Here is a 26,246-nt window from a genome sequence, read left to right on the forward strand (position 1 = left end):
CTAACCTAACCCAACCTAACGTAACGGTACTGTTACAATTGGCCTTAGAGATGTATTTGAGACTAAAAAAAACATAATAAGTTAGGTTAGGTTAGGTTAAGTTAGGTTATTAATTGCCTCAGTAATCGCCGGGAGGATTGTCGGAGGAACCACTAGCCATAGCCATAACGGTACTGTCACAACTGGCCTTCCGCGCGTCTCCCGCAAGCCTCTGTTATCGCTTGGACTTTGAACCTTCTTATCGCTCGGCAACCTGTACGATGGCCTTGCGGGCCTTGAATTATATGTTTCTTGCTTTCTGAGAACCTCCTGATGACCGTAGTAAAATATGAAAAAAATTGGGGTTGACCAAGTAATTGCTCAGAATTACCGAAATGTGTATCAGTTATGTGGTTAACACGCATTTTTGGATATATTTATTAACTAGCTGTACCCGCGGGCTTTGCCCCGTTTTACTTCATAAGTGAACTCGTTCGCATAGGTCAATCACGTCCTGGTTGAAGTTCGTTCGCTACGCTAACTCGCCTCCAGGTTGAAGTTCGTTCTCTACACTCACTCAGCTGTACCCGCGGGCTTTGCCCCGTTTTACTTCATAAGCGAGCTCGTTCGCATGGCTCAATCACGTCCTGGTTGAAGTTCGTTCGCTACGCACACTCACCTTTAGGTTGGAGCTCGTTCGCTGCGCTCACTTGCCTTCAGGTTAGCTCGTTCGCTACGCTAACTCGCCTCCAGGTTGGAGTTCGTTCGCTACGCTCACTCACCTTTTGGTTGCAAATTAGCTGTTGTCATAAATAAAAAAAATAATAGTGCTGCACCCTGTTGGAAATCCTTGTGTTTTTGCATATCATAGAACCAACTTTTTAGTTGAAACAGCTGACTAAATTCTTTAATTCCCTTTTAATATGAATACTCATAAGGTTAACATGGGGAACTATAGAGCCACTGGGGCGGAGCCCGAAAGGATTTTTGAGATAAGAATATGCCTATATGTTAATCGGGAATGTGAGCTATCATCATGCCAAATTTCAGCAAAATCCGTCCAGTGGTTAATGTGTTCACTTGTCACAAACATACATCCATACATCCATACATCCAAACTTTCTCATTTATAATATTAGTAGGATAGTAGGATATATAAGTAACAACAACAGGGGCCCATTTCATAATAAAGTACAAACTAATATTATTATTAAATCAGCTGATCACCCAATGCAAATCTAATGGAAATTACATGTTACAAGTTGTAACTTGTAACTTGTAGTTTATTATGAAATGGGCCCCAGGTCTCAGATTACCGAACATTTTATTCGTCGCTATTTTACAATCGCAGTCGTTCGTATCATGCTTCTCGGACTTGACTTTGGAGCACGAATACTAGAAAAAATACCTAGTATTCGTGCTTTTGAGCGAGAGGAACGGGTCAATTCCCGGCATGTCCACAACTATTAATTTGAGACGTTTGAAGTTAAGATTGCTTTCCCAAAGCGTTTGATATCCTCTGATTAAAACATACCATAGGTGCAGGAAAACTCCAGATGAAGATGAAAAGCTATATTTACGTTGTAATAAAAGTAAGCTTGTCATGCTGTATTATGTAAAAGTTTATTAAAGTCATAAAATACCTGTATCCACGACACTGTTTTTGTTATTTTGTCGGTTGTTGTTTAGCTGGTAGGTTTGTCATTGTATTGTTGTTGTTATTACATCGTTATTGCATTGTTTGAATTTATTCTAGTCTATAAGCACAGCATTTGTTATTATCGGCAGATTTATCAACTATGTATTCTAATTTGTTATTATTGACAGGTTTATCAACTATGTATTCTAATTCTAGTCATTCGCTTTATAATCTTACACTGATTTTGTTCCAATTTGCAATACTGTAAGCTAAGTTTATTTATATATTTGCACATAAACTATCTCATAATTTCAAACAGTTTTCTTTTTGTTCTTGTCAGCGAATTTCCCTATGGGGAAGTAGCTATTACCGTGTAGGTCTCATGGTAAGACCTAAGCCCGGGACCGATTTACTTTTTCATTTTGATGTCCCCAGAGGCCAAAAACACCATTCGTTCAAATTTATATATATATATATATGTCCATCCGCACGATAACTTGAGTAATTTTTGTCCGATTTTGATAAAATTTGGTTTGAAGGTGTAAGGCGGGATAAACTTGAATGAGTTCGCGAACCAGCATGATCGGACTATGGGAACGGGGGTTTATGGGGGGTTTTATGGGGTAAAAATAGGTTTTTCCCATTTTTGACCCTAATAACACAAAATTTCACAATTTCTTTTTAAACCATTTTGTAGAGCTTAAAAAAACAAATAATTTAGTATATTGAAGCGTTATTATGCGCCTAATTGTTACGGAGAAAATTCAAAAAAATTGTAATTTTAAAATTCCCATGTTATTCTTATGGAGAATAAGTCAACTGTTGTAGTTTGCTTGTTTATGAACATATTTTGATCAAATTTGGAAAATACATTAATTTCTTACTAAACTACAGTACCTTTTAATATTTTACATAAAAAAAAAACTTTTTTACCCTCCCTGTTGCAGCAAACCTAAGTACTCATTAAATTAATTCTGTTTAAATAGGGAATAAATGTGATATTTTTAAGGAGACATTTTAGTTAAAATCCAATCAGGCAGATGGAAATTCGCTAAGTCTGCAGGTTTGCTGCGGCGGGGGTATTTTTTAAAACATTATTTAATTTACAATCCGTTCAAAAGTTGAACAATAGGCAAATTAAATAGCAACAACATTAAAAGTTGACTCGAAGAACAAGAGAATTTTGATAACACTTAGCCGAATCTGAATGGGAGGTCAAATATCGTATAATGTTGCTTTTCAGTCTGAAAATGGTGTTGTAATTGTCCAATAAATTTAGTGCAAGATGATTTGTGTGGTTTTTCCAATTTTATAATGTATTTTTCGCTGGATTATGTATAATTTCTTCTTTGACTATTCGAATTTTAAGATCATTATGTTCAAATGAATAAATAAATAAATATGTAGTTAAAAAGATAGTTGACAAAAATAAAATGACAAGAAATAAATAGAAAACTTCAAAACGCACCGGAAGGAAGCATGACTTCAAACCCCTAAACTGATTCATACATGTTTTATAAATCTATAAGAGGGTAAGTTTAATATAGCTTTAAATAATTATCATTATAGTGGATCATAAATATGGAATACGCTTGTCAGTCAATGTATTGTTACTAATTATGTGTACTCGTTATTCAATACAATTGGTTCGATAGAGATCGGAAGTCGACAAGGGAGGCCTTCTTTTAGGTAACCTTTCATCTAGGTACCATTTCACTTAAATCACATATCAAGTTGGTACCGACAACTCAAATCGGTCAGCTAGGTCCCGGCCCCTCCCTTCAGGGGGAAGGGCGTGGCTTCGCCGTGGTCACGTGTTTCGCGGTGCGGTCGCTTACCCTCTACACTTCTGAAAATTCCCGCGACTTCTTTGAATTACCTCTACTCCACCCAAATTTCAGCCTTCCTTCGTCTCGTTTCGTGTTCTGTTCTGCGTTTCTTCTTCTTCTTCTCTTCTTAGATCTGCTGCTGCTCTTCTTAGCTAGCTCTGTCTAGTTAAGTTTGAGGTTGGATTTTGGAGAATTTATTGTTTGTCAATTTCAATTGTCAAATTGTCATACAAATTTGTATTTTAGGTGTGTATTTTCAATTTAGGCCTAAGTTACAACAACTACTACAGTTAAAAGAACCATTTTTGTCATCACAAAATTGAAAGGTAACTTATTGACATGGACATGGTCATTAGAATATTAACGTTTAAGCAAATTCAAATTAGTTTCTGGTAGCCTATAAAATAAATTGGGGGTACAGTTTCCTGGGCTTCGCTAATATTGATTGAAACTATCAAATTGAAAATATTGATTAATAATCGATATTTAAAATATATCTATTTTAAAATTAAACTGCACTTTATGCCTTACGTCCTACACTATAATTTTTCGAATAAATATATCGATCAATAAATCGATTATTTCATTCAATATATGAAGTTTGGTTAGTAAAGTTCCTAACCTAACTTAGCTAACCGAATGAATCGATACATCAAATAGGCCTAGTCTATCCATTAGTTGCATACTGCGCTTTTAGTTGGATTTTTAAACTCATAGAAAATTATGACTATTAGTTTTAATATAACTTCCGGTACTAGACTATTGATCGATTTCGAGCAACAAGTGCACTAGTTTTTTTTATATTTTTATTTTTTATAAGATGCTGACAAAGTATAAAGTTTTTCGTATGACAGTTTTAGTTTACCAATTGAGTTTTTAGCATTTTATAGCATAGCCTATACGTATTTGATACTCTCAGCAGCTGGAGTAGTGTGATTTTGGTGAAAACAGACTACACTCTGTTGGTAAAAACATTCTGCGATCTATTGGTGAAAACAGACTATATTTGGTAAATACAGACTACACTCTAGATTTTTTCTTTGATTATTGTGGCTTTACGTGACAGGTGGAGGTGGATGGCTATAACTTACAAGGTTACATGGTACACATTAAATTCATAATGATTTGCCTATTTTGGTAGACTGGCTTTTTCGTAGGACTACGCAGACGCTTCATTGCTCTTTACAATTTCAAGAGATCTATTGTTCAAGGCGTCAATGGGCAACTAACCTAAGTTTATCGCCATTCTACCGCATTATAACCCACCCTACAGGGCCCGGATTTTGTAGGTAGCAAATGCGCAACTAACCTACCGCCAGGGCAACGGCCATCAAAACATTTTTATGTGTGATAATAAACCTTGTAGGTTAGTCTAAATTTAGTTGATACTACTAACAAAATAACTTAGCCATCTTAAAGACATCAAGTAATTAAGTAGGCCCATTTTATTGGTCGTTGAATAATCACTGATTACTATAGACTTCGTCTGAGACACATTAACTCACGGTATATAGGCTACTTGATCAATAGCGATATAGGCCTATTATCACAGTCACATTTTTTATGCATAGCCTATCAAATATATATCACAGACGTTAAAATAAATAATAAGTATAGTTGTGCAGTTAAATAGATCAGGGGTAATAGTACTTGTTGTAATATGTAGTTCTACTTCATCAAATCCATTTCAATGCATCAAGCAAAAGAGCTGTAACCCCATGAATAGCCTAGGCTAGTCTAATAATATTTTAAGACATTTTTATTTTATGATATTAAAAACATTAGGCTACACTAAGCTAATGAAATCTTCCCATAAACTTAGCCTACTCGGCTTTAATTTTTGCTTCGATTTTGACTGCCCTACCCGTCAATGAGGTTAAGGGTATTAGGCCTAACCTATACAAAATCCTGCCTTAATCTGAATGGGAAAACATTATTATTTGCAGATGATACAACGATGCTGTCCAGAACCTTTAGGATTATTACAGTTGTGTGGCATTTGGATCATTGCCGGCCAATCTTAAAGGATCTTAAGCTACGTTTCCATTCCTGCAAATTTGTGCCGGCACAAATCTCCAAATTTGTAGGAATGGAAACATCCTGGCTCAAGTCGCGGCACAAATTTGTGCCCGCCGACTGCGCGACAAAACATGTGCCCAAGCCGCGGGCACATGTGCCTGCAACTCGCGCATGCGCAGGTCCTCCAAACTACCGCATGCTCATAAATGAGAGGTAATCATAACCTCAAATTTCGTTGAGTCCGTTGGAGGAAATTTTCAAAGCCACTTTGTACGCGCAAATCTCTCATCAATTGATTAAATGCACCTTCCAATGCTCTTTTAGCCAAAAAAACTTCTTATCCACTATCTAGGTAGTTTTCTTCCAAGTTCATTGTATGCACCAGCCATAAATAAAAAAGCAGAGGCTGTTATGTCATCCATGGTGATTTGTATAACACAATATAATCAAAATCAGCCACCGAACCTCACCACATCACAATAAAAGAGAACACTGCCTTGTCTGCCAGTTGTAGTCGCGGGACTTGTGCCTGGAATGGAAACGGCATGACAAACTACGTGCGACATATGCCTCGTCATGGTCTCGACATGTGCCTCAACTTGTGCCTGCGACTTGTAGGAATGGAAATGAAGCTTAAGGGTACTCACGGTGTAGTGCTTTATATCCTGACCATAGAAAAGATGACGTGCAGTCAGTGGTGGATCTAGAACAGTCACAAGGGGGGGGGGGACCAGGGTGTCTGAGAGGTTCGGGGGTACCCCCTCCCTACCCAAAAATTTGTTTAAACTAAGTCTTCAAAAATGGCAGTTTTATACCATTTCTTTGTCCTAAGTTAGTGTGACAAATTATTGTACGCAATTTGTACGCACTACTGTATTACGTGCAGTCAAAAATATATGACATATATTTCCAAACTGCGACAGCCCCCCCCTCTGGATCCGCCACTGGGGTGCAGGAGTACTATACCAGAAGAGCACAAAATATAGACTTTTCCTGCTGTCGTCTCAAACGTACCTAGAATAGCTATCCTCGTTCTACTACTACTATTAACTACAACTCATAACTGCCTACTCATTTGCAGGAGATGGATGCACCCTCCTTCAGAAGGCGCTGAAAGGAATACTAATTATAGGCCGCTGTACTCCGTAAAAGAACTTAAGGAAGAGCACCTAGTGAGATAAGTGTATGTCTGCCATTTCATCCGTTAAACAGCCAGGTTTTTGAAGGTATAGTTTATTGTAAATATTATATATAGAGTTATTTATTAAATCACTTAATAATTTATTAGCTTCTGTGCCTGTGCTTCGCAACGGGAAGATGAACTATACCGCCTAATCCAAACAGTTGTTAAGTAGTCCGAATTTATGAACAAAAGCCACCAAATGTTGGCCTACTGTATAAAAACAATTATGACCAACATTGTAATTGCCCTACTGTTTACGTTAAAATATATCAATAACATAATATTCATTTTCATATTTGAGTTGTTTTGTCTCAAGATCAATGAACCAACTATTAAAGGTATAAAATTACCTCAGTACTGCCAGATTGATCCTGTTTAGTCCTTATAGATTACGGGGTTTAAGGACTTAAGTCCTCATCATGAGATCTTGTACAAGAACATTTAACACTGTAACTTCGAAAGGGTCATCAAGAGTTTAAATGCGAAACACGGACATATATACTATTTACAGTCATAGACGTTTTATGAACAAAACGACTAGGCTTACTGACAAAAACTTACAATGTCCAACCCCAACCTTGTGCGCACAGTTGCAGATGAGGGTCACGACTGCGATGCGGAAGATGGTTGGGCAGTGGACTTTGTATAGCTCGGCTCTTTGTTCATCAGCTGTTCTTGTTTTTTTATTAGAGTATCATACAGAGCGTTAGACTGTAAATGATTTTGTCGTTTAATAATGTGTTAGCTTGAATTTTGATTGTTTTATAAATTTCAAATTCTTCTAAAGCATCCATTCCTGTATATTGCTTTTACAATCAAAATAAACTATGCCATGGCTCGGTCCCCAGGTACTTATTTCAATTCAGGAAATTAAAGCCTTTACAACTATTATTCAACAAAAACTTCTCTGCACTAACTTGATCAGGGAAATATAGGCCTAGACAAAATATAAATGTTTAATTTACCTGTTGCTGATCCTGTTAAAACTGTTAACAGGGGCAGGCCAAGACCATAAAGCACTTCATCCAAAAATAAAATTATTGCGCACCCCATACAGTTGTTGTCTTGAAGTTACAAGTTCAGGCGTCCGATAAAAGCCTGTAGCTTCCCAATTAGATCCTCCTCAGGAAGATATCTACCTCTTGCCACATTAACAAGAGTTATTCTTCTAGCAAGAAGAATAACTCTTGGTAATGTGGCAAGAGGTTAACATGTGTCTTTAACAAGCAATGAAAGCCCCTCAAAGATCGAGTTTGTGTCGCACGTTTGTAGGCGGAATAAACCAGTTAAAAACTTTTAGTTAAGGGTACCTATGGTAATTTATTGTAAAATAAGACCTTTTTATTTGAAACTACCAACTACACCAACCCGCATAATTTGGCACCCCTGAGTATTTTAAAATTGTGACTTTCTTTACCAAGATTAAAATGTTTGTTTCAGGAAGAAAGATGTAGCCCCAGCTCTGGACAAAAATATTATGGAGAAGGTTGGCCGCTGTAGAGGGCAGCTATAGTTATCATTATATGTTGCCTTTTATTGTTATGTACTGTTTTTATACTTCACCAATAAACCTTATATTTATCTATAGCAGTTAATTTTGTTAAAATTCTTACCAGTAAACTTCTCTGTAATTTGTAAAGAAAACATGTAAAAATGATTATATATTTTATTTTGATCTTCTAACTATTTTGACAGTTTTATAGATAAAATATTCTTTTTTTAGATATATTTTTTTATTGTTCTTGTTCGTACATGTCTCAGATAACTATACATAAAGATAAAATGATATTTATATTTATATTATATATGCGAGTGCCAATCTTAAGAAGCAAAGTTAATATATAGCTAGTAAAATAAAATAATGTTGGTATTTAATGACTAATAAGTGTACTGTAAAAATGAAATAAGTATAATATAATAGGTTACGTACCTTATTCCGTCTTCAGTCTTAACTTAGTCAATGCTGGATGACTAGTTTCGGGAACAAAGTCCCATTATCAAATCCTTATTTAAACTTTACTTTACTCGGGGACTTTGTTCCCGAAACTAGTCATCCAGCATTGACTAAGTTAAGACTGAAGACGGAATAAGGTACGTAACCTATTATATTATATTCAATTATCAGTCTTGGTGGCAAAGATGTTTAAATGAAATAAGTAATTCAAAAGTTGAAACAAAAACTCTATTTAGCCAACCCAATAAAATCACTCAAGAATTTTCCTCTGAATAAATGTTTGAACTTGATAGTCTAGAGGTGTTAGGTTAATGAGACATAAGACTGCTTAAGGGTGTTGCTCAACGTGTAATGAACAAAATTAAATTAAGAAAAACAACAAAAGTAAAGCAAAAGAAAACTTTGAAAAGGCAAAGATCAAAAATAATAAGATAAATAAATGTACAACGTTATAATTTACAAGAAAAGAAAATCAATTAAAAATTTAAAAGAATGAGTTACTGACAAACTATATGACTTGTTTGTTTTACAAAACTTTAGTTATATATTTTATTCTTTTTACATACTGTTTATTGTCCCAGAAGCACACGCACCGATACACACACTCCGAAACTCTCGATCTTCTTGGTCCAGTGGCCCGTGGTGAACTCCTCGATTTGTTTCTTCAGGTCCTCCAGCTCCAGCTGAGAGACTCCTCACCCCTCCATTTTCTTCATTAGCCCTTCTCATTGGCTGATTGGGTGTTTGACTTATAGGTTAACGATGTTTCTTGGAAGTCAGCCCTACCGGTCATCGCCTAGCTCACGTCAGCTGGGAAAGGAATTTGTAAATCGATACTCATGCTACTGTTCAACTCTCTTCACACCAACTGGTCGACTATAGTCCTCGCCACCCTAAGTTGAGGCAGCCAAAGGCCGCACTAGATATACGCCGTGCGGCCTTGGGCTGCCTCAACTTAGGGTGGCGAGGACTATAAGTATAATGTAAACAGAGTATCTGCTTAGATGAGCACCGTGGGTACGGGGTTAATCCCCTTTCTTACAATGTAAATCTATGTTGTAAACTTCTTGACATACGAGAACTACTTTAAGGACAATTTATACTAGGCGTACGCTCATTCTTCCCGTATTGGGGGCCTAAGACATTGAAAAAGGCTGTGCTGGTAAAAGCGACCAGAATACACAGTAAGACCGAAGACCCTAGTTGTTGCCGCACATAAAAATTATACTGGATATATAGCAGGTATGGATACAAAAATCATGGATGCTCAAACAGTGTCTTGCACAGCAGATCATTTTGAGAATGCCAGAGGTCTTGGCGCAGATGTGCTGAATGTCTGGCACAAAGCCCAAACGCACATGGCAAGTCAATAAGAATCTGGGAAATAGTCAATATCCAGAGAATTTTGTTAATGCCAACAATTTTTAACTTATTCTTGGTGGAATCAACCATTATCTTTGGTCAAGTCTTAGCTAAGATATCATTAAGAGACTGAGACGGTGGTGTCATCCTGTAATTCAGCTACTAGGAGGTCACGAGTTGTGGATATTTATAGGCATGTACTGTGGATGTGATACTTCGTGGTTTGAATTAACGCCCTTACTACGACTATCCGCAGTACTATCCTGATAATTAGACCAATTTTTTTATACTTAGGAAAAATGTGGTTCGGATTCTACTATAAACTGTAGGTCCCTATAGTTTCCATTAGCCCAAAGTATGGGCTATTAATTGACAGCTGTGTCTAAGGAATATGTCAGCCTTAGTCACTAACAAGGATACAAAATCGTGCCACTCATCCATCCTACACTCATCTCCATGCATACTGGTACTTGGCTTAAAATACCTACTTTGTATGGTTGCCATTTCAAATTAAAGTATTAAGCCTAAGGCAAAATTACTCATAATCATAGAGGGAAGCAACTTTCCACAAACAGATTTATATCGTCAGCGAACTAAGGGATCTTGATAACTCTCTTGATGTCTTTAAAGAATATGTACAACTAAAAATATCTGTAAATTTCTTTTGATGTTTTCATGATAAATATGCAATGCAATACAACAAAGTAACTTTTGAACATTAAAAATAGCTGTTAACAACAAATTTTTCGATCTTTACAAAAATCTGAAGGGTAGGTCCAGAATTGATGGCCTCTCAAGTCCGTAAATTGCATCTGTGATGTTGTTTAGTAAGTTCAACGCTAAATGATTATCAGTTAACTTATTTTATCCAATAGTGTTATTAATACTTATGAAGTCAAACGGAACGGGGTGAAGCCCGTGGATAACAGCTAGCTGTCTAGTTGATATAAAACACGTTTTTGAAAATAATTCGATTGATGCTTTAAATGCAAATGTTAGGCATTTATTTTATGAGTTATTTAACTTTTCATACAACAGATCTATGGAACATAACAATAAATTATTCTCTTTAGCGCTCCTTTAGCGAAGCACGGGTATGTCGGCTAGCTATAGTACGCTTTCGCAACGGTACACAAGTTAGAATACATTTAATTGTTTGATGTAATAATTAAGTCAATAGCCCAAAAGTAAACACATCCGATTTATTGTGCATCCTATGTTCAATTGTGTTTTGGATTTTGTCACATAACCTGAAAACCAGTCAAACGGTTACATGGAAATTGTGGGAAATTTCGCTCTACAAGTGCCTGCTGCATCCCTGCATTTATCCCACTGAGCTAGATTTATCCAACAGTGTTGTCATATTGAGGGAGTAACACTAAATTCAGGGGCGTAATCTCGCTGAATAAAATTAAAAGTCTGCAGCAACACCTATTTCAAATTTTAAAGACAGCTTTGTCTGGAGCTCCATTTTTATATATTCTACTACTGTATTTAACTTATGGATTTTATTTTGTACCTTTCATATGTGTTATATTTAGCTAATAATCTTAACATATAAAAGTAAAAGCCCTCACTCAATGATTCATTATTAATCCAACTTCCAGACTAGCTAGAACGTTGAAATTTGGTGTACTGATTCTTCAGGCATTAAATAGGAAAACTAAGTAGTTTTTATCCTGATCTGACTTTTGGGTTCCACCCAAGTGGTTCTGGAGTTTCCTTAACCTTATAAGTATCTATATTATTAAAAGACTTTGTTGGATTTTGTGTGCAGCAAATTGACCCATAAGTTTGAATGTTTATAGGCATATTGGGTATCTATATATTAAATATAGATACCCAATATATATAATAGGCAAACACGAATTTTGTGACGTATCCGTTTTGAAGCTGCTATGCATCCGATCACCACGTAGATAAATGCTTTCCATTGACCTACCTTTTTACATTGATTGGCATATCACTGATGACAAATGATCACTATAATGTATCTCAAAACATATATAAGACCTAGAATAATACAATTTTGCATTGGGACGACAATCCATGTATATGGTGTAGATGTACAAAGTTGGGGGTTTTGCAAAGTTCTAAATTCAAGGGTGGTTTAGGGGATTAAATCTATTTTAAGAATAAATTCGAGTATGCAAGGTATTATATTTTGGTCTGTAACTTATAAGCTACAATGCTTGGATCTTAAATCTTATGGAAGATCGGTAGTGTAGAACTAAATTATCCACAACTTTTGTATTTCAAGAGTGTTTTTCTATCTCAAACATATTTCGAGTAAAATAGGTTTACATTCAAATAAACTGTGAAAATTTGCTTGTTCCGCCACCTAAAAACTAGTCAGTGTCCGTACGTTTAACCATATGATTACCAAATCTTTTATTTTATTAAATAGCATTATTTATTATATAATAATAATGCATAAATCAATAAAAGCTGTTAAAAACCTATCAAGTGTACTATCGCAAGTATAGCTACCGACATTATTACATTTTAGGAGCTTGCTCCCGTAAACATTTGAAATCTTCTATTCTAAAAAGCTTTCAGTATAGGTTGTCATTAACCGGAACTGCTACACAATTTGTTGTAAAACGGTGATAGTTTTCGTTAAACGTTAATAGAGTCAATCTTCTTATATTCAAAAATAAATTTAACCGATTTTCATGATTGAGGTCTCAAATTGAAGGTGTGCACAGATTTCACTCTACGCATCGGCATATACATTGATCTACTGTATTACTCGTCCAAAAAACATATATTAAACTTTTTCGAATTCTTACTTCAATTTAAGATGCATTTCACCAGTTATAATCCTACATACTTTGGTCTAAGAACCTTCAGTGAAATGCCGGCTTTCATTTAAGCTATTAATTAGTTATCCAAATCGGACGGACTACAAGCAATAATTGCAATGTGAACAACCAACATATAAATTATTTTTTTATAAGGGTTTTCTATGATTAAAAATCAATAGGTCCACTATTGTTTATGTTTTTTTTCATGATTTTGACGCAAAATAGTAAGTTAATTAAAGGTTTTAATTTGAGCTATTTATCGTTTGAATCAGTTAAGACCAAGATACTCAATAATAAAAATGTATAAATTTGATTATTGCTCGAATATGATTTTCATTTCAACGTTGTAGAGTAGCATGGGCCCTCTAGTAATTATTAAATGTACAGAAGGGACAACAAAATTCAAGAATAATATCAAATCAAGAGCATGCCGAGACAGTAACGGGGAACATCATATATACAGTATATCACTAAATAAAACAATGTTTTTGTGTTACTTTTAATCCTACTTTAGACTATCTGAAATACTTTTCAATAAAGTTAGAGAAAACTAACTGTACCATTGGAAAATTTGGCTTGTAGTATGATTATGAATGAAAGAAGATATGAATACTTTAGTATTTTTGGTAAAAACATCATTAGGTTGTTCCAGAGAGGGTAGTTCCGTTCCGTAGCGAAGTCAGTGACAACTTCAGCAGGCTTATAGTAAAGAATAAAAGACGAAAAAGTATGTCGGGTGATGCCAACGGCAACAGCTAGTTAAAATCTGACCCGTTAATACTGTAGATTTAGTTACAAGAGAAAGTAGCCTAGCAGTGACCCAGGGGCATGGAGAGAAACAGGTTCGCAAGATGATGGACTTAATATCGTATTTTGTTATTTACAGTATTTCACCTATGAAAAGTTCTAACTAGATATTTTATACATATATTTCCTTCGGCATTTATACTGCCTACTTTGTAGCCGTAAATATTGGAATTACCCACATTACCCTTGTATGGGAATGTTTATTGCTCCAGACTTTTGGGTTGGCAGCACTGTTCACCCCATAACAACTACTCCCTCCCCCAGAAACCTTGCAGCCAATGAGAGCAGTCGATGCCCCCACCACAAGAGCAAGAGGGCGTTCATTACCTCACCAAATTGAAAAGTAACCAACCTGACCGATTTCAATATCGGGCAGGTAGGTCCCTTCACCAGTTTGAAAGGTTACCTACTTGAAGGGATCCCGTCGACAATCGGAAAATGCGTAATTATTGCGATTTTAATCCGAGACGAGTAGACAACCGTCTGTGTGCAATAATACGGCGCATGAGCAGTGAGCATTTTAGTGTTTTCTCGTTGAAACTGCGTTTCATCAGCTGTTGTGTTAGCTGTTACTGGCATTGCTAGTCGCAGTTGCAGTTACACTTACACGGGGATACCTATTATTTTATAGCACAGGTAATCAAAAGAACACTTCGGAAGTGTGCAATTGATTCTCCCTTTCTTTCATTCATAATCAGCCCTTTCATATATGTACCATAAGTGCGCGTCGGCGCGTCGCTGTAGATCAGTTTGATGATAGATGGTTTCGATTCTACCTAAGTAACAGAAACAGTTACCTGGCTATTTGATGTATTTCCCAGTGGCAAGAACTAGAATATAATTAATTATTGAACTGTTGTTACCTTTGTTCAATAATTCAAAAAATCGATTATTAAAAAAAAGTTACCTGGCGAAATCGGCGTTACATCACAGTGGTTACATCATTCCCAACTGTTAACATTATTACTTAAAAGTAACAGGAACTATTTCAGCATTTCTGCAACTAGACGGTCGTGAGCTTGCCTTGACGCTTTCACTGTTTCTGTTGTCAAATACAAAATAAGTTAACCTAGAATTTACACTACACAGAGGATACGCGTCCGGTAACCGGTAACCAGACGTGGATTAGGCGTCCGGTAACCAGACGTGGATTAGGCGACCGGTAACCAGACGTGGATTAGGCCTCCGGTAGGGAGGGGGTCCCGAAACGCCATTACCACAATGATACGATGTTCAGCCATCAGTGTTCGTGTTCGTGGTGTAGTGGATAGAGTGCTTGACTGATATGCGAGAGGTCCCCGGTTCGAAACCCCTCGGTAAGTTTAACTTTTTGTCACAGATTTTGCTTTGAATGTAATTTCTTCTTAACTGTACATCTTTTGTTAGAATTTTTGGCATTTATAATTTTATGTTATGAAGAGAATTGAACCTTCATTTGATTTTTTTCACTATCAGCAAGTTTGGTTGGTTAGGTTAGGTTATGACAGTAACTGCCGGACGCCTAATCCACGTCCGGTTACCGGACGCGTATCCTCTGCGTTTACACTAATTCAGTCCAACGAAATAAACTTAGGCTAACTTTATGATAGAGATTTAATTTTGTGGATCAATTTTATGACCTTAGCGAAAATAATGTACAAATTAAAACTTCCATTCATATTAATAGTTGTAAGTTTAGCTTATTAGACATTTTTGTTTGTTTTTTGTTGTGTGAGTTTTTATGATTCATTATTTTAGTTCACATAGCCTTATTGGTGAGTTGATTTAAAGCCTACAGTTCAATTAATAATTTACCTTATAAGTAATTAAAATTTAGAGAGAAAAAAATCTGTCGACATAAGTTAGGCCCTGGCTGCACTTTAGTTTAGTCCTAACTTACCTAGGCCTACACTCATTTGAATGAAAAATATCGATATATAGACTAATCGATATATTGATTATTTCATTCATTAGTTAGGATAGGTTTTACCCTAACCAACCAAACTTGATATAACTTCGGCCTATTGAATAAAATAATCGATATATTCATTCAATTGTAGGACGTAAATTAAAGTGCAGCCGGCCCTAGTGCATTGTTTGCACCCATTCTCTTGTTTGATCATAAGTCATCTAAAAATATTCTATCATAGGCCTAGCCTATTCCAAATTAACAAAATATTTGCATTCAAACTTTCGGAATTTTATTTCGGTGACCAATCTCACCTTAAACACAGATAACTTAAGTTAATAGCCTATATATTTCCTTAGTTTAAAATTTAGGCCGGCTTTACTTTTATATTTTTTAGCTTCAGCATATTAATTTTATAGCACAGGTGGTTTCTTCTCCGTACTGCACGACTGCTTCTTCAAAAGGTTATTGTTTTGGAACTAAGTTTAGCTTGTGATACACTTTTTTGTCATCGTCTAAGGGGTAGGTCCAAATCCATATGGTTTGTGGGTGTGTCGAGAATTGAACCCACCCCTCTTGCACCGTGGTGTAAAACCACAACCACTAGGCTAGCAACACACTTTTTATTGTAGGCCTAGCATGGGCAACTTAGAAACTCACTTTAATGCAACAAAATCTTGTATTAGATTATAGTGACTAACACACAGTAAGCTTAGGTTAGCTCAAACATAAACAAATACATGTAAATTATCCTATATTGTGCTTGTTACCCTAACTTAAATTGACTGTGATATGATATGCGGTGTCTCTTATCTTATACTAAGCTACTGAGCCTAATTCTAATTTTTCCATTCCAGAGAACCTTTTCGGCACCCAGAAGAATGGCTTCAACAGTGATTAAAATAAAAGAAGGTGCCATCCGTGGAAAGGAGGTTACTGCTACGTCATTTCGTAAGAAGAAATATTTTTCTTTCCAAGGAATTCCTTATGCTCAGCCTCCTGTTGGAAATCTTCGTTTTAAGGTAAACGTTTTTCTTTTTGTGTTAATTTTGCTCTATAATCCCATAAATCCATATGTTGTGATTTCTGACTGTGTAAGGTAGGCCTATGTTTAGAGACAAGAAAAAACGATTCCAGATAAGCCTAACTTAGGATAATCATTTTATTTGTTTTGAAATTTAACCTTAAATAGGTCAAAATTACCAGAAAAGTATGTTTAACTTTTGATCAGTGTGATTGAATCTTTTTCATCATATTTGTAACACAAGTGCTTTAACTTAATAATTGAAATTTTCACAGGACCCTGTGCCAGTGACATCGTGGGACGGAGTACGAGATACACTTAAGGAGGCACCACTGTGTCCCCAAAAACATGTAATTCTCCGTCGGTCCTTGGGCGAAGAAGACAATTGCTTGGCTCTGAACGTCTACACCCCTCGGGTGAGTATGCAATGTTGGCAGTGTTACATTTCAAAGCACTTGAATTCATAATCGTTATATGCACATAACAATGTTTATTGTTTTGTCAAGTTACCAGAAGCCGGATCGGCCCTGCTGCCTGTCATGGTGTGGATCCATGGCGGCGGCTTTACCTTCGGGAGCGGAAACACTGATTTGCACGATCCCGAATACTGGATGGAACAAGACGTCGTCATTGTTACTTGCAACTACAGAGTCGGTGTATTGGGTAAACAAATTTTCAAATTTAATTAGTTATTTTGCATGTGTTAATTTGATCTCTTTTTAAAATCAAGTAATTCATAGAGATGGATGGTTTTTTGACTAGGAGTAATAATTAAACTAGAAGCGTAGGGATTACAAACTTATGGCAGCGAGGTTGTGGAATTTCCTACGGGTGTCTCTAATTGCACAGTATAAAATATAGCAGTATAGTTAGTAGTGTTATTGAACTGTGTAGCTCATCCAATGCTTTGCTTGATTATGTTTCCCGGCCCGGTTGGATGGGTAAATTAATCTACAAAAGCCCACCTATTTTTTTTTGTCTGAACACTTTTAATCATCTTTCCACATATCATATCATACTATCATACTAATCCAATAAAGTTTGACTCATTGACATGGGGTTTTGTTTATTTCCTGAAAATGTACAGGATTTGAATGTACCGGTACACACCTCAACACTACATTTTTTTGTCGGTCTACGCCTTAGCCAACTAAGCTACCATGCCACCTTCTAGAAGAACGAGATAAGGGCTCCTAGCAGATTAGATTCATTGAATAAGCAATTCACAATGTCCCGAGCTATATCCAGTCTTACGACTTAATCAGTTTACTTACAAATAAATTTGGTTCAAGGGTTTCTGTCGCTGGGTACTTCCGAGGTTCCTGGCAACGCAGGTTTGAAGGACCAAGTGATGGTGTTGAAGTGGGTACAATGGAACATCGCTCAGTTTGGAGGAGACCCGAACAATGTTACAATGTTTGGTGAAAGTGCGGGATCGGCCTCAGTACATTACCACCTGCTGTCTCCAATGTCTAGAGGTAAGGTTATGAAGATCTTGCTGCAACCAATCAATTTACTTACTACAAAACGGATACACTACATGCATATGTAATAGTCCATCATTTATAGACATACCTTGTACTCAAAAAATCATACTAAACCATGTTTGAGTACTTAACTCATTATGTTGACGTTCAGGTTTGTTCCACCGGGCGATTCTCATGAGTGGGTCAAGTTTAAACACGTGGGCCTTCAGTTCTCAGGCATTGGAAAAGTCTTTCAGTCTTGGAGAAAAGTTAGGTCTGTCAACGTCCGATCCGAAAAAGCTATTGGAATTTCTGCAGAATCTGCCAGTTTTCGATCTGGTCAAGATGCAGAACAAAGTTCTCACTGCTCAGGTATGCTTGCATCGCTTAGTATTAGCTTACTTAGTTTTGCTCAGTGTTTGTTTTCTAACTTTATTTTGCGTAACGTTATTTTTATGCTGCAAAAAATTTAATTTAGAGATTCTCAAGAGTTGTCTTTTACGACTTCCATTAATGAGTTTTTCCTTCTATATTTTGTGATAAATTTAATCTATATCATCCCAAGAATCAGTTATTTGTATTTTGTTCTGCCCTTTTTTAATAAACAATTCTTTACTAAACTAATTAAAGACCTTTTATTTTGTACCTAGGTAGGCCTACCTTTCACTCAGTTTTTGACAGCCCCGCAATGGTAAAGTAAATCACTTTTGAAGAAAACATACCATATGAATGATAATAAAAAGTTTGAACACATGATTGATTTCAATCGGCAATAATTGGAACGAACCAAATTGAAATATATTGATTTTTTAGCAAACCTGAGCCTTCATAAATATAGTTTATAAGAAATACAAACCTACAATTTTTATTAAAAACAATATTTTAAAGGGAACCTAAGTTGCTGATTAGAATGTTTTTTGAAAAGTAGTTCCGCTAGCTTACATGAAAAAATTAGAGGACAGAGCGTAATAGATATAGTACAAATTATAAGTTTTCTGGCCTTTTATTGTGTATCTATAAGCCCCAGGGCACTAATTATCTCACTCACTAAGCTTGCTAACCCTATTATTAATAGAAATAAAAATATTCCCAAATAAATTAGTAGAGTTTTATTAACTAGACTGGTGTGCACAGGACAAGCAGGATCTAAGAGTGTTCCCGTTTGTGCCGTCCGTAGAGTTGTCAGGCGGGGCAGAACAGCGGTTCCTGACGGAGCATCCTCGGACCATACTGCAGCGAGGGGACATCGCCCCTGTGCCTGTTATCTTCGGGGCTAACAACAAGGAGGGCATGCTTGTCATGAATGGTATGTTTTCTTTACTTTTATTCAATCAAATATATTATTTTGTGGAGAGACTAATGCATGGAACTTCACACTTTTAACGACACTTCACATAAGAAATCATGGAAGGTTTTCAACCAATTGTAGAGACCAATAAGTGTGTTTTATTTTCAGGTTTTAAATAGTTTAATATTTTAAAGGGGTTTACACTAACTTCTTGGTAGAAGAGGGCATTTTCCTCCGACTCTTGGATCAAGATACTGGTTTTCTCTGCCCCGCCTGAAGAAAATTCCTCCGGGTGTCCAGGAGGGGGTAGACAAGTCAGATTAGTGTGGTAGACTTCAGTCCCTGAGGTCCCGGGTTTAAATCCCATTAATCACCATTGAATTTTACCAAAGTGATTGTGTGGTGACCTCTAGGCCTAACCTAAAGTAGGCCTAATATTGAAAATTAGTCTGCGCTAGAGTTGTGATGATTGTATCCTAGCATCCTAGGATGTGAAGGGGGGACGTAAAAAATTAACTTGGTGCTCAGTGATAACCTGAAAAAAGGATCACTCAAAAGCACCACAGATATTTTTTAGCATTTGTATTTGTATATATGTGTATGTTTTCAGAGGCTAAATATTTTGTAGTTTTGACAATTAATCCCTAGGCCTACTTCACTAATCAGTAGGTGTGTTTTAGATGTTCCGCACAATGATGAGCTGTTTAAGGTGGTAAACAGTAACTTCTCTCGCATTTTACCCGGAGACCTCGGCTTGCCAAACAACGCGGCCGATAAACTTCGTAGATTCTTCTTCGGCAAGAAAGACATTGGTTGGGGGACAATCAGTGATTATTTCGATGTGAGTCATGTTAAATTATATTCATACATTTGTTTAAACATTTTGAGAATTACCTATTTCCCCCCTACGTTTATTTCCCACATTTACATTTAATCAACTTGAGAAAAAATAATACTTAGGCCGTCCAGAAAGTAAAGAACGTTTCGTTATGACGCCGCTAGGCGCGCGCCGATCTCGTACATTTTGGTATGTGCGTACTCGGCAACTCAGTCGGCATCCAGCCGTGACAATTGGAGCATTCTAGCGCTGCCCATTTTTTCACAATTTCAACTTAAGATGAGCTCTGCAATAAAAAATCCCGCCAGTTAAGGAGTGCGGTCAGTGATACGGTTTTTGTTGGAAAACACTTAAAACCGAAACTTCTCCTCAATTTTCATGGACTTTGTTGTTTAAAATTGTCACGCAACAAAGCGAAAGACCCGTTATCGGGAATCGGCGGTTTTTGCGAACCTTTTCATCAACTTTACCAGTTCCATCAGTCATAATGCTCGGGCGTCCGCCCTTCGCTTCGTCATGACTCATGAGCGTCAGATCGGCCATTTTTAATCTGAATCTGAATGCACCATTTTCTCAGAACTTTCAATCATTACGTTTTTTTCCTTAAACTTCATACCCTTGGCGATAAATGTCTATCGATTTTAAGTTTAATGCCAACACAAACCGTATCACTGACCGCACCTCTTAACTGGCAGAATTTTTAATCGCAGCGCTCATCTTAAGTTGAAATTGTGAAAAAACGGGCAGCGCTAGAATGCTCCCGTTGTCACGGCTGGATGCCGACTGAGTTGCCGAGTACGCACATACCAAAATGTACGAGATCGGCGCGCGCCTAGCGGCGTCATAACAAAACGTTCTTTACTTTCTGGATAACCCACGTATAAGAGTGATTAATTGTGGGATACCCGCAATCAAAAATCAAAGTTTTGTAGAAGGTTCATGGTAGCGAAGTGTTAAAAAAGGTGAAGGATATAAGAGCACAAGGGACATAGTTTTTAAGGTTGTTTTGTGAGGATCACAGGCTTACCTGGATGGGAATTAGTTAAAACTGGCAGAAGACACACAAGTAATCAGATTATACTATACACCAAAGTATTAAAATATTTCACAATGAAAGTATGAGTTGAGGTTAAAACTAAAAATATGTATTCCTTAGTTGAAAATGCTGTCAGTGACAGTGATATGTACTTCTGTTTTGTGTATCGTGTGTTTTGTGTTTCTTGTGCCAGTTTGAACTTTTTCCCATTCAGATAAGCCTGCTATCCTCCCTAAAAATCCGCAATTTGTTGTAAATTATTCCTAATGTTAATGGAAATCAAAATTATTCAGAAGGTTGATATAATTGGAAGGTAAACATTTGGTTATATTTATTGAACTATTCTTTCCACTTTGCCTCTTCTCTAAGAGAATAACTCTTAACATTTTGAGTTCAAAACTTGTCAGTAATTTCAATTTGTTGTCAGTACTACGGAGACGTTTTCTTCTACCTGGGTATAGACGAGGCGGTGCGTCATCATCTTGCTAGTGGCAAAGCACCGGTCTACTGTTATTGGCTGAGTTACGACGGAGGTCAAGGACTTCTATCACACTTCCTGCGTCTTATTTATCACCAATGTGAGCTGAAAGGTACATGAATGCTACATAACAATTTAAAAGTTACTTACTGTCAGGGGATTTTACAGATAAATTACTACTCTTAATTTATTTGACTTTAATTTACTGATTGCAAGAAATTGGGAGTAATTATTTTATTTATTTGGTTATCGTTTTTAGAATTCAATTTAAGTTTTCAAGCTTAATATTTTAGAAGTTCACAATGACAAAATCCATGAGTTAAAGGAATTGAGAAGGTATTTCTGCTGGGGTATACCGTTACTGAATAGTTACTGAGTCTATTCTTAGTTCTTATTACTCCCGTCTTTGTACGCACAGTGTGTAACAAACTAAATGAGTTCATTAAAAATACTTGAGGTGTTTCACAGATAATTATACAAGGAAAACAAGGAACCCTGACAACCAAGTCGCTGATGCGATATCATTGGGAATCCTCCAAGTATTCAAAAAGATAAATGAAAAGATACATAAATGAGAAGCCTGAGAACTGGTATGTGTGTCGTTACGGAGATATAGGTACAGAGTAAACTTGCTTATGGGACGTCTGCGCGCTTTCAGCCCTAGTATGTTGTAGCAAGGAAGGAAGAGCTGGAGTGGCGAACACCTTGCGGAAATTCCTATCGCCCAGGGCCTTCTTCTACCGTGAGCGATGTAGTACATGATTGTGAGGAGGGTGATGTTATACTTTGTCCTTGACACCAGCAACTAGTGCTGAACACCACACGTACCATTGAATTTTCCTCTGTACGTTACTTCTGGTACTGATGTTATTGTGTTTGTTGATTTCAGGAGTTTGTCACGCCGATGATGTCGGGTACATGTTCAAGTCCAATCTTCCCGGAGCTCCGGAACTAACTCCTGGAAGTCCGGATGAACATATGGTTTCCACAATTACTGGATTGTGGCGAGAGTTTGCTTCTACAGGGTAGGCTAAGTAGAAATTACAATTGTAAAATCTGCAATAATTGAATTAGACCTATTGTCGAAATTTTCTGTGGAGCTGTTTCACTCTTCACTATAATACAAACCTTTTGTATCAATATCAATCCACAAGTGCAAAAGTTAATGGTTAACAAGTTTGGTTCTAGAGTGCGCCCATTAATCATTTCACCTTTTTCAAACCATTCTCCATGTTTTTTAAGTTGCTGTTAAATTAATCAGACATAGAGAAAATCACAACACCAGACATGCATCAGTATTGACCCATCCAACCTGTAAGCAGACACTCGCAGAAAAACAAGTGGCATAATAATGAGCGCTATATTTAAACTCCCTTCCAGAACACTTAAAGCAAGAAACTAAAACGCACCCGATTCTCATGAACAAACTAACAGATTTGCTGCTATATTCTGAAATACAGTTTACCTAAACATTACTTGTGAAAGAAAATTTATTTATTTCCCCTTGTTTGTAAAATTTATTTAAATATAACTTGAACATTTTTGTGACACTTTTCTTCTATTAATAATTAAATAGTCTATCCGCAGTACTATCCTGATAATTAGACCAATTCGTATATACCAAGGCAAAAATGTGGTTTGGATTCCACTATAAACTGTAAGTCCCTTTGTTGCCATTAGCTGTATGGGCTTTTAATTAACAGCTGTGTCTAAGGAATATGTCGGCCTTAGTCACTAACAAGACTACAAGATCGCGCCACTCATCCTACACTCATCTCCACTCTTACTTGGCTTAAAATACCTACTTTGTATGGTCGCCATTTCATTGAACAGTATTAACAGTAAACATTTATTTTATTTGTGCCTTTCCATCACATCCTGGTACATAGAACCTTTTTAGACATTACTTCAAGTAGGCCTAGAGTTGTGGCATTGTCACTTGGATAAAACCCAACCCATTGATTAGTGGGATTCGAACCCGAGACCTCAGGGACTGAAGTCCCACACTCCACCACTAGGCCAGGTCGCTCCCCATGAATATGTAAATAAAGAATATTATCTATTATCTTTTGTATATATAACCTGGTAAATTATTATTATAACTCCATTATTCTTTGTACGCTCTCGTAATAGAACATTATGAAGATTCCTGTTTCAGGAACCCAAACAAAGAAGAACAAGTGGTGAAATGGGCTCCAGCAATTTTGGAGGGCTCCAGTTGGAAAAGATTCTTGGAAATCAACAATCCATTGGAAATGAAGAACTCTCGGATGGCACAAACGAGAATGGAATTCTGGGAAACATTGTTGAGACCAGAAATAAAACAGAAATTATAATATTTAGTGTATTTATCTTGTTTGTAAATACATTAGGCTAACTATTAAAAATGGTAGAAGTTGAGGTAGTTTTAAGGTGAAGGTAGAGTAAAGTAGGGTTGCAAGAAAATAACATTATGTAAGGAAGATAAAGGTGAAACAGGTTTTTATTTTTTTACTCAGATCGCAGTCAGTCGGTGGTAGTGATAGAGAGGGTGTGCTGTTTTCCATGTCCCTCATCAGTGGCCAAACTTGTACAAGGTGAATTTTGACTGATGTTGAGAACACCACTGATAGGCATGATTCAGCTTAAATGCTAAATTGAGACATGTTTCAAAAATTAAATTGTCATTTTAGTTGTGCTGGTACTAGCCGATGAGTTTTTAGAATTTTAGAAACCAACAGGTCTGGTCTAATAAAGAACGTTTTTACTTGATCACAATTAAATAGTATATTTCATTACTAGGACCGAAAGTGGCATTTTCCGGCGCGCGCTCAAGTTTTTGTGTGAGGCGAAGACGAACACAGGGAACCCCAATTTCACGTGTGAGGCGAAGCCGAGTATGTGAGAGCTATTTTCACGTATGAGGCAAAGCCGAGGACGGGAATAATGGAGCAAGTGCCGGATAATAACTTTCGGTACGAGTTATGAACGATACTTTTCATCGCGAAGCAAAAATACACAAACAGAATAGCAGACCTCAGTAATATTACAACTAATTTATTTCTCAATTAATTTGACTAGCATCAAAATAAAATAAAATCTTCTAAAAGGATACGTACGTATATTTTCGATTAATTTTAGAACAAAAAAATAAAAGAAAATACTCTAAAGGAAACTTACGTATTTTTTCAATAAATTTGGATTAAACCGTAAAATAAAACAATAAAAGAACTTTTGACTTTACATACAGCTGATCGAAATCATTAAATTATATCGTAACAAAACACTAGCGCACGTAGTGAGTAAATGGATAACTAATTGAGAGCGAGGGAAAGTAAATTTAGAGCGAGGGAAAATCAGCTGATCGATTTTCCCTCGCCCTAAATTAGAGCTTGGGAAACGACTACTTTCATTGATGTCAGATGTTATCGAAAATAGTTACTTTCGTTAAGGAGTGATGAAAATGATTTTCCTTGTTTGAATCTATTCAGTTAATTAGATCAATGTAAACGTGAACTTGACAATCTGCCTGTGATAGTAATGAAATGTCTTTCTGTTTTGTATACTGTTATTATTTAATATTTTGTTTTAAATGAGATTGCTCACTATATGAGTTACAAGAATAAGAAGAATGAGTCCCCTGCGGTTGGAATAAAATAGTGAAAATCTGCCACAAGCCCACAATCGTGGGGAAATCGAAATCGGTTATTTATTTTTGACTGCGCAGTTTTTGAAGATGCTTTTCTTCATACTGCGAGATTAAACGCTTGACCTAGCTGGGTATTAAAAATCAAGCCACTCATCTGATATAAATGACCTGACCCAAGCTCTTGGGCTTACTATTGGCCTGTCCAGGCCCAAAAAATTTCAGGGAACCCTAGTTAGGTATATTGCTCACTTAGAATTTCATAGAAACTGTATTAAGAGTTTAGCTCAATGTGAAAGAAGAGATTTTAAACTTAGTTATTAGAGTAAAAGATTACACATAAAGTACCACTTGAAAAGTGATTGTGGAGTTTTTACGTATTTATTATGAATAGTTTTTAAATTATTGTTTTGCTGTTGTTACTTTTTGTTTGAAATTGCTCAATTTTTTTTCAATGTTGAAAGCTAACCTTTTAAGATTTTATCATGTTAATATAAAATGTACCTAAAGATCTACAGTGTTTCATAATGTAGGTATGTGTGTATGTATATAGATTTTTATTTTTATTCTTCCAAGAAGGATAAGCTGCTCACTGTTCACTACTCATGTTTAGTTGTTAATTAAAACAGCATAGATTAATTTAATAATTAATATTGTCTAATGCATCATCTCTAAATGCCTAATGAAAAATACAAATCTCGAATCTTGACATTGTGATCTTAACATTGGTGCTTGGTCAAAAGTAAGGATATAAAGAAATACTCTGTAAAATACAGTATATTAAATGTATTAGATATATTACATTGTTGTTTTTGATAAGTTTTATAAAATGTTAAAATTGTATATCATTTATACAGGAAATATATATTTTGTTTAAATCACAGTGTATATTATTTCCAGTTCCAGTTTTAACGACAGAGATGATTAAATTGAAAGTCCAGATGTATCATTCAGATGAAGCAAACAAACAATATCCCTTGCAGCAGCAGACCTGCAGATTTAAATTAATATTTTCTCAGTCCAC

General features: G+C 36.2%; 1 protein-coding gene and 1 long non-coding RNA gene across 7 annotated transcripts; both read left to right on the forward strand.

Annotated features, from left to right (window-relative positions):
* Window positions 1-3,460: 3,460 nt before the first annotated feature.
* LOC128986390 (uncharacterized) lies at window positions 3,461-8,239 on the forward strand. Of its 2 annotated transcripts, none has more exons than XR_008490120.1 (3): window positions 3,461-3,693; window positions 6,548-6,692; window positions 8,090-8,239. It is a non-coding gene; the product is annotated as an uncharacterized LOC128986390 (long non-coding RNA). The 2 variants fall into 2 exon arrangements; XR_008490119.1 differs by having other exon boundaries at window positions 3,463-3,773.
* A 6,439-nt stretch (window positions 8,240-14,678) lies between these two features.
* On the forward strand, window positions 14,679-26,100 carry LOC128983908 (esterase FE4-like). Of its 5 annotated transcripts, XM_054403170.1 has the most exons (12): window positions 14,679-14,895; window positions 15,153-15,333; window positions 16,325-16,489; window positions 16,767-16,907; window positions 16,998-17,154; window positions 17,784-17,969; window positions 18,130-18,329; window positions 19,092-19,263; window positions 19,926-20,086; window positions 21,547-21,709; window positions 22,487-22,622; window positions 23,756-26,100. In XM_054403170.1, exons 3-12 carry the CDS (start codon window positions 16,349-16,351, stop codon window positions 23,931-23,933), a joined length of 1,635 nt encoding a protein of 544 aa, XP_054259145.1. In that variant the 5' UTR covers window positions 14,679-14,895; window positions 15,153-15,333; window positions 16,325-16,348; the 3' UTR covers window positions 23,934-26,100. The 5 variants fall into 5 exon arrangements, with proteins under 5 accessions (XP_054259145.1, XP_054259146.1, XP_054259144.1 ...); XM_054403171.1 differs by lacking the exon at window positions 15,153-15,333; XM_054403169.1 differs by lacking the exon at window positions 14,679-14,895 and having other exon boundaries at window positions 14,910-15,333.
* The last annotated feature ends 146 nt before the right edge of the window (window positions 26,101-26,246 follow it).

Source organism: Macrosteles quadrilineatus, unplaced genomic scaffold (assembly GCF_028750875.1).
Source record: "Macrosteles quadrilineatus isolate MER2022 unplaced genomic scaffold, UCM_ALF_1.0 Scaffold_2__2_contigs__length_208266976, whole genome shotgun sequence".
NCBI lineage: Eukaryota > Metazoa > Arthropoda > Insecta > Hemiptera > Cicadellidae > Macrosteles > Macrosteles quadrilineatus.

Coding starts and splice junctions, on each gene's coding strand:
- LOC128983908 (XM_054403168.1), top strand. CDS start 15,194: ATGACCTTAGCGAAAATAATGTACAAATTAAAACTTCCATTCATATTA. Junction 21,710..22,486: donor TCACCAATGTGAGCTGAAAG/GTACATGAATGC, acceptor TGTTGATTTCAG/GAGTTTGTCACGCCGATGAT. Junction 22,623..23,755: donor CGAGAGTTTGCTTCTACAGG/GTAGGCTAAGTA, acceptor TTCCTGTTTCAG/GAACCCAAACAAAGAAGAAC.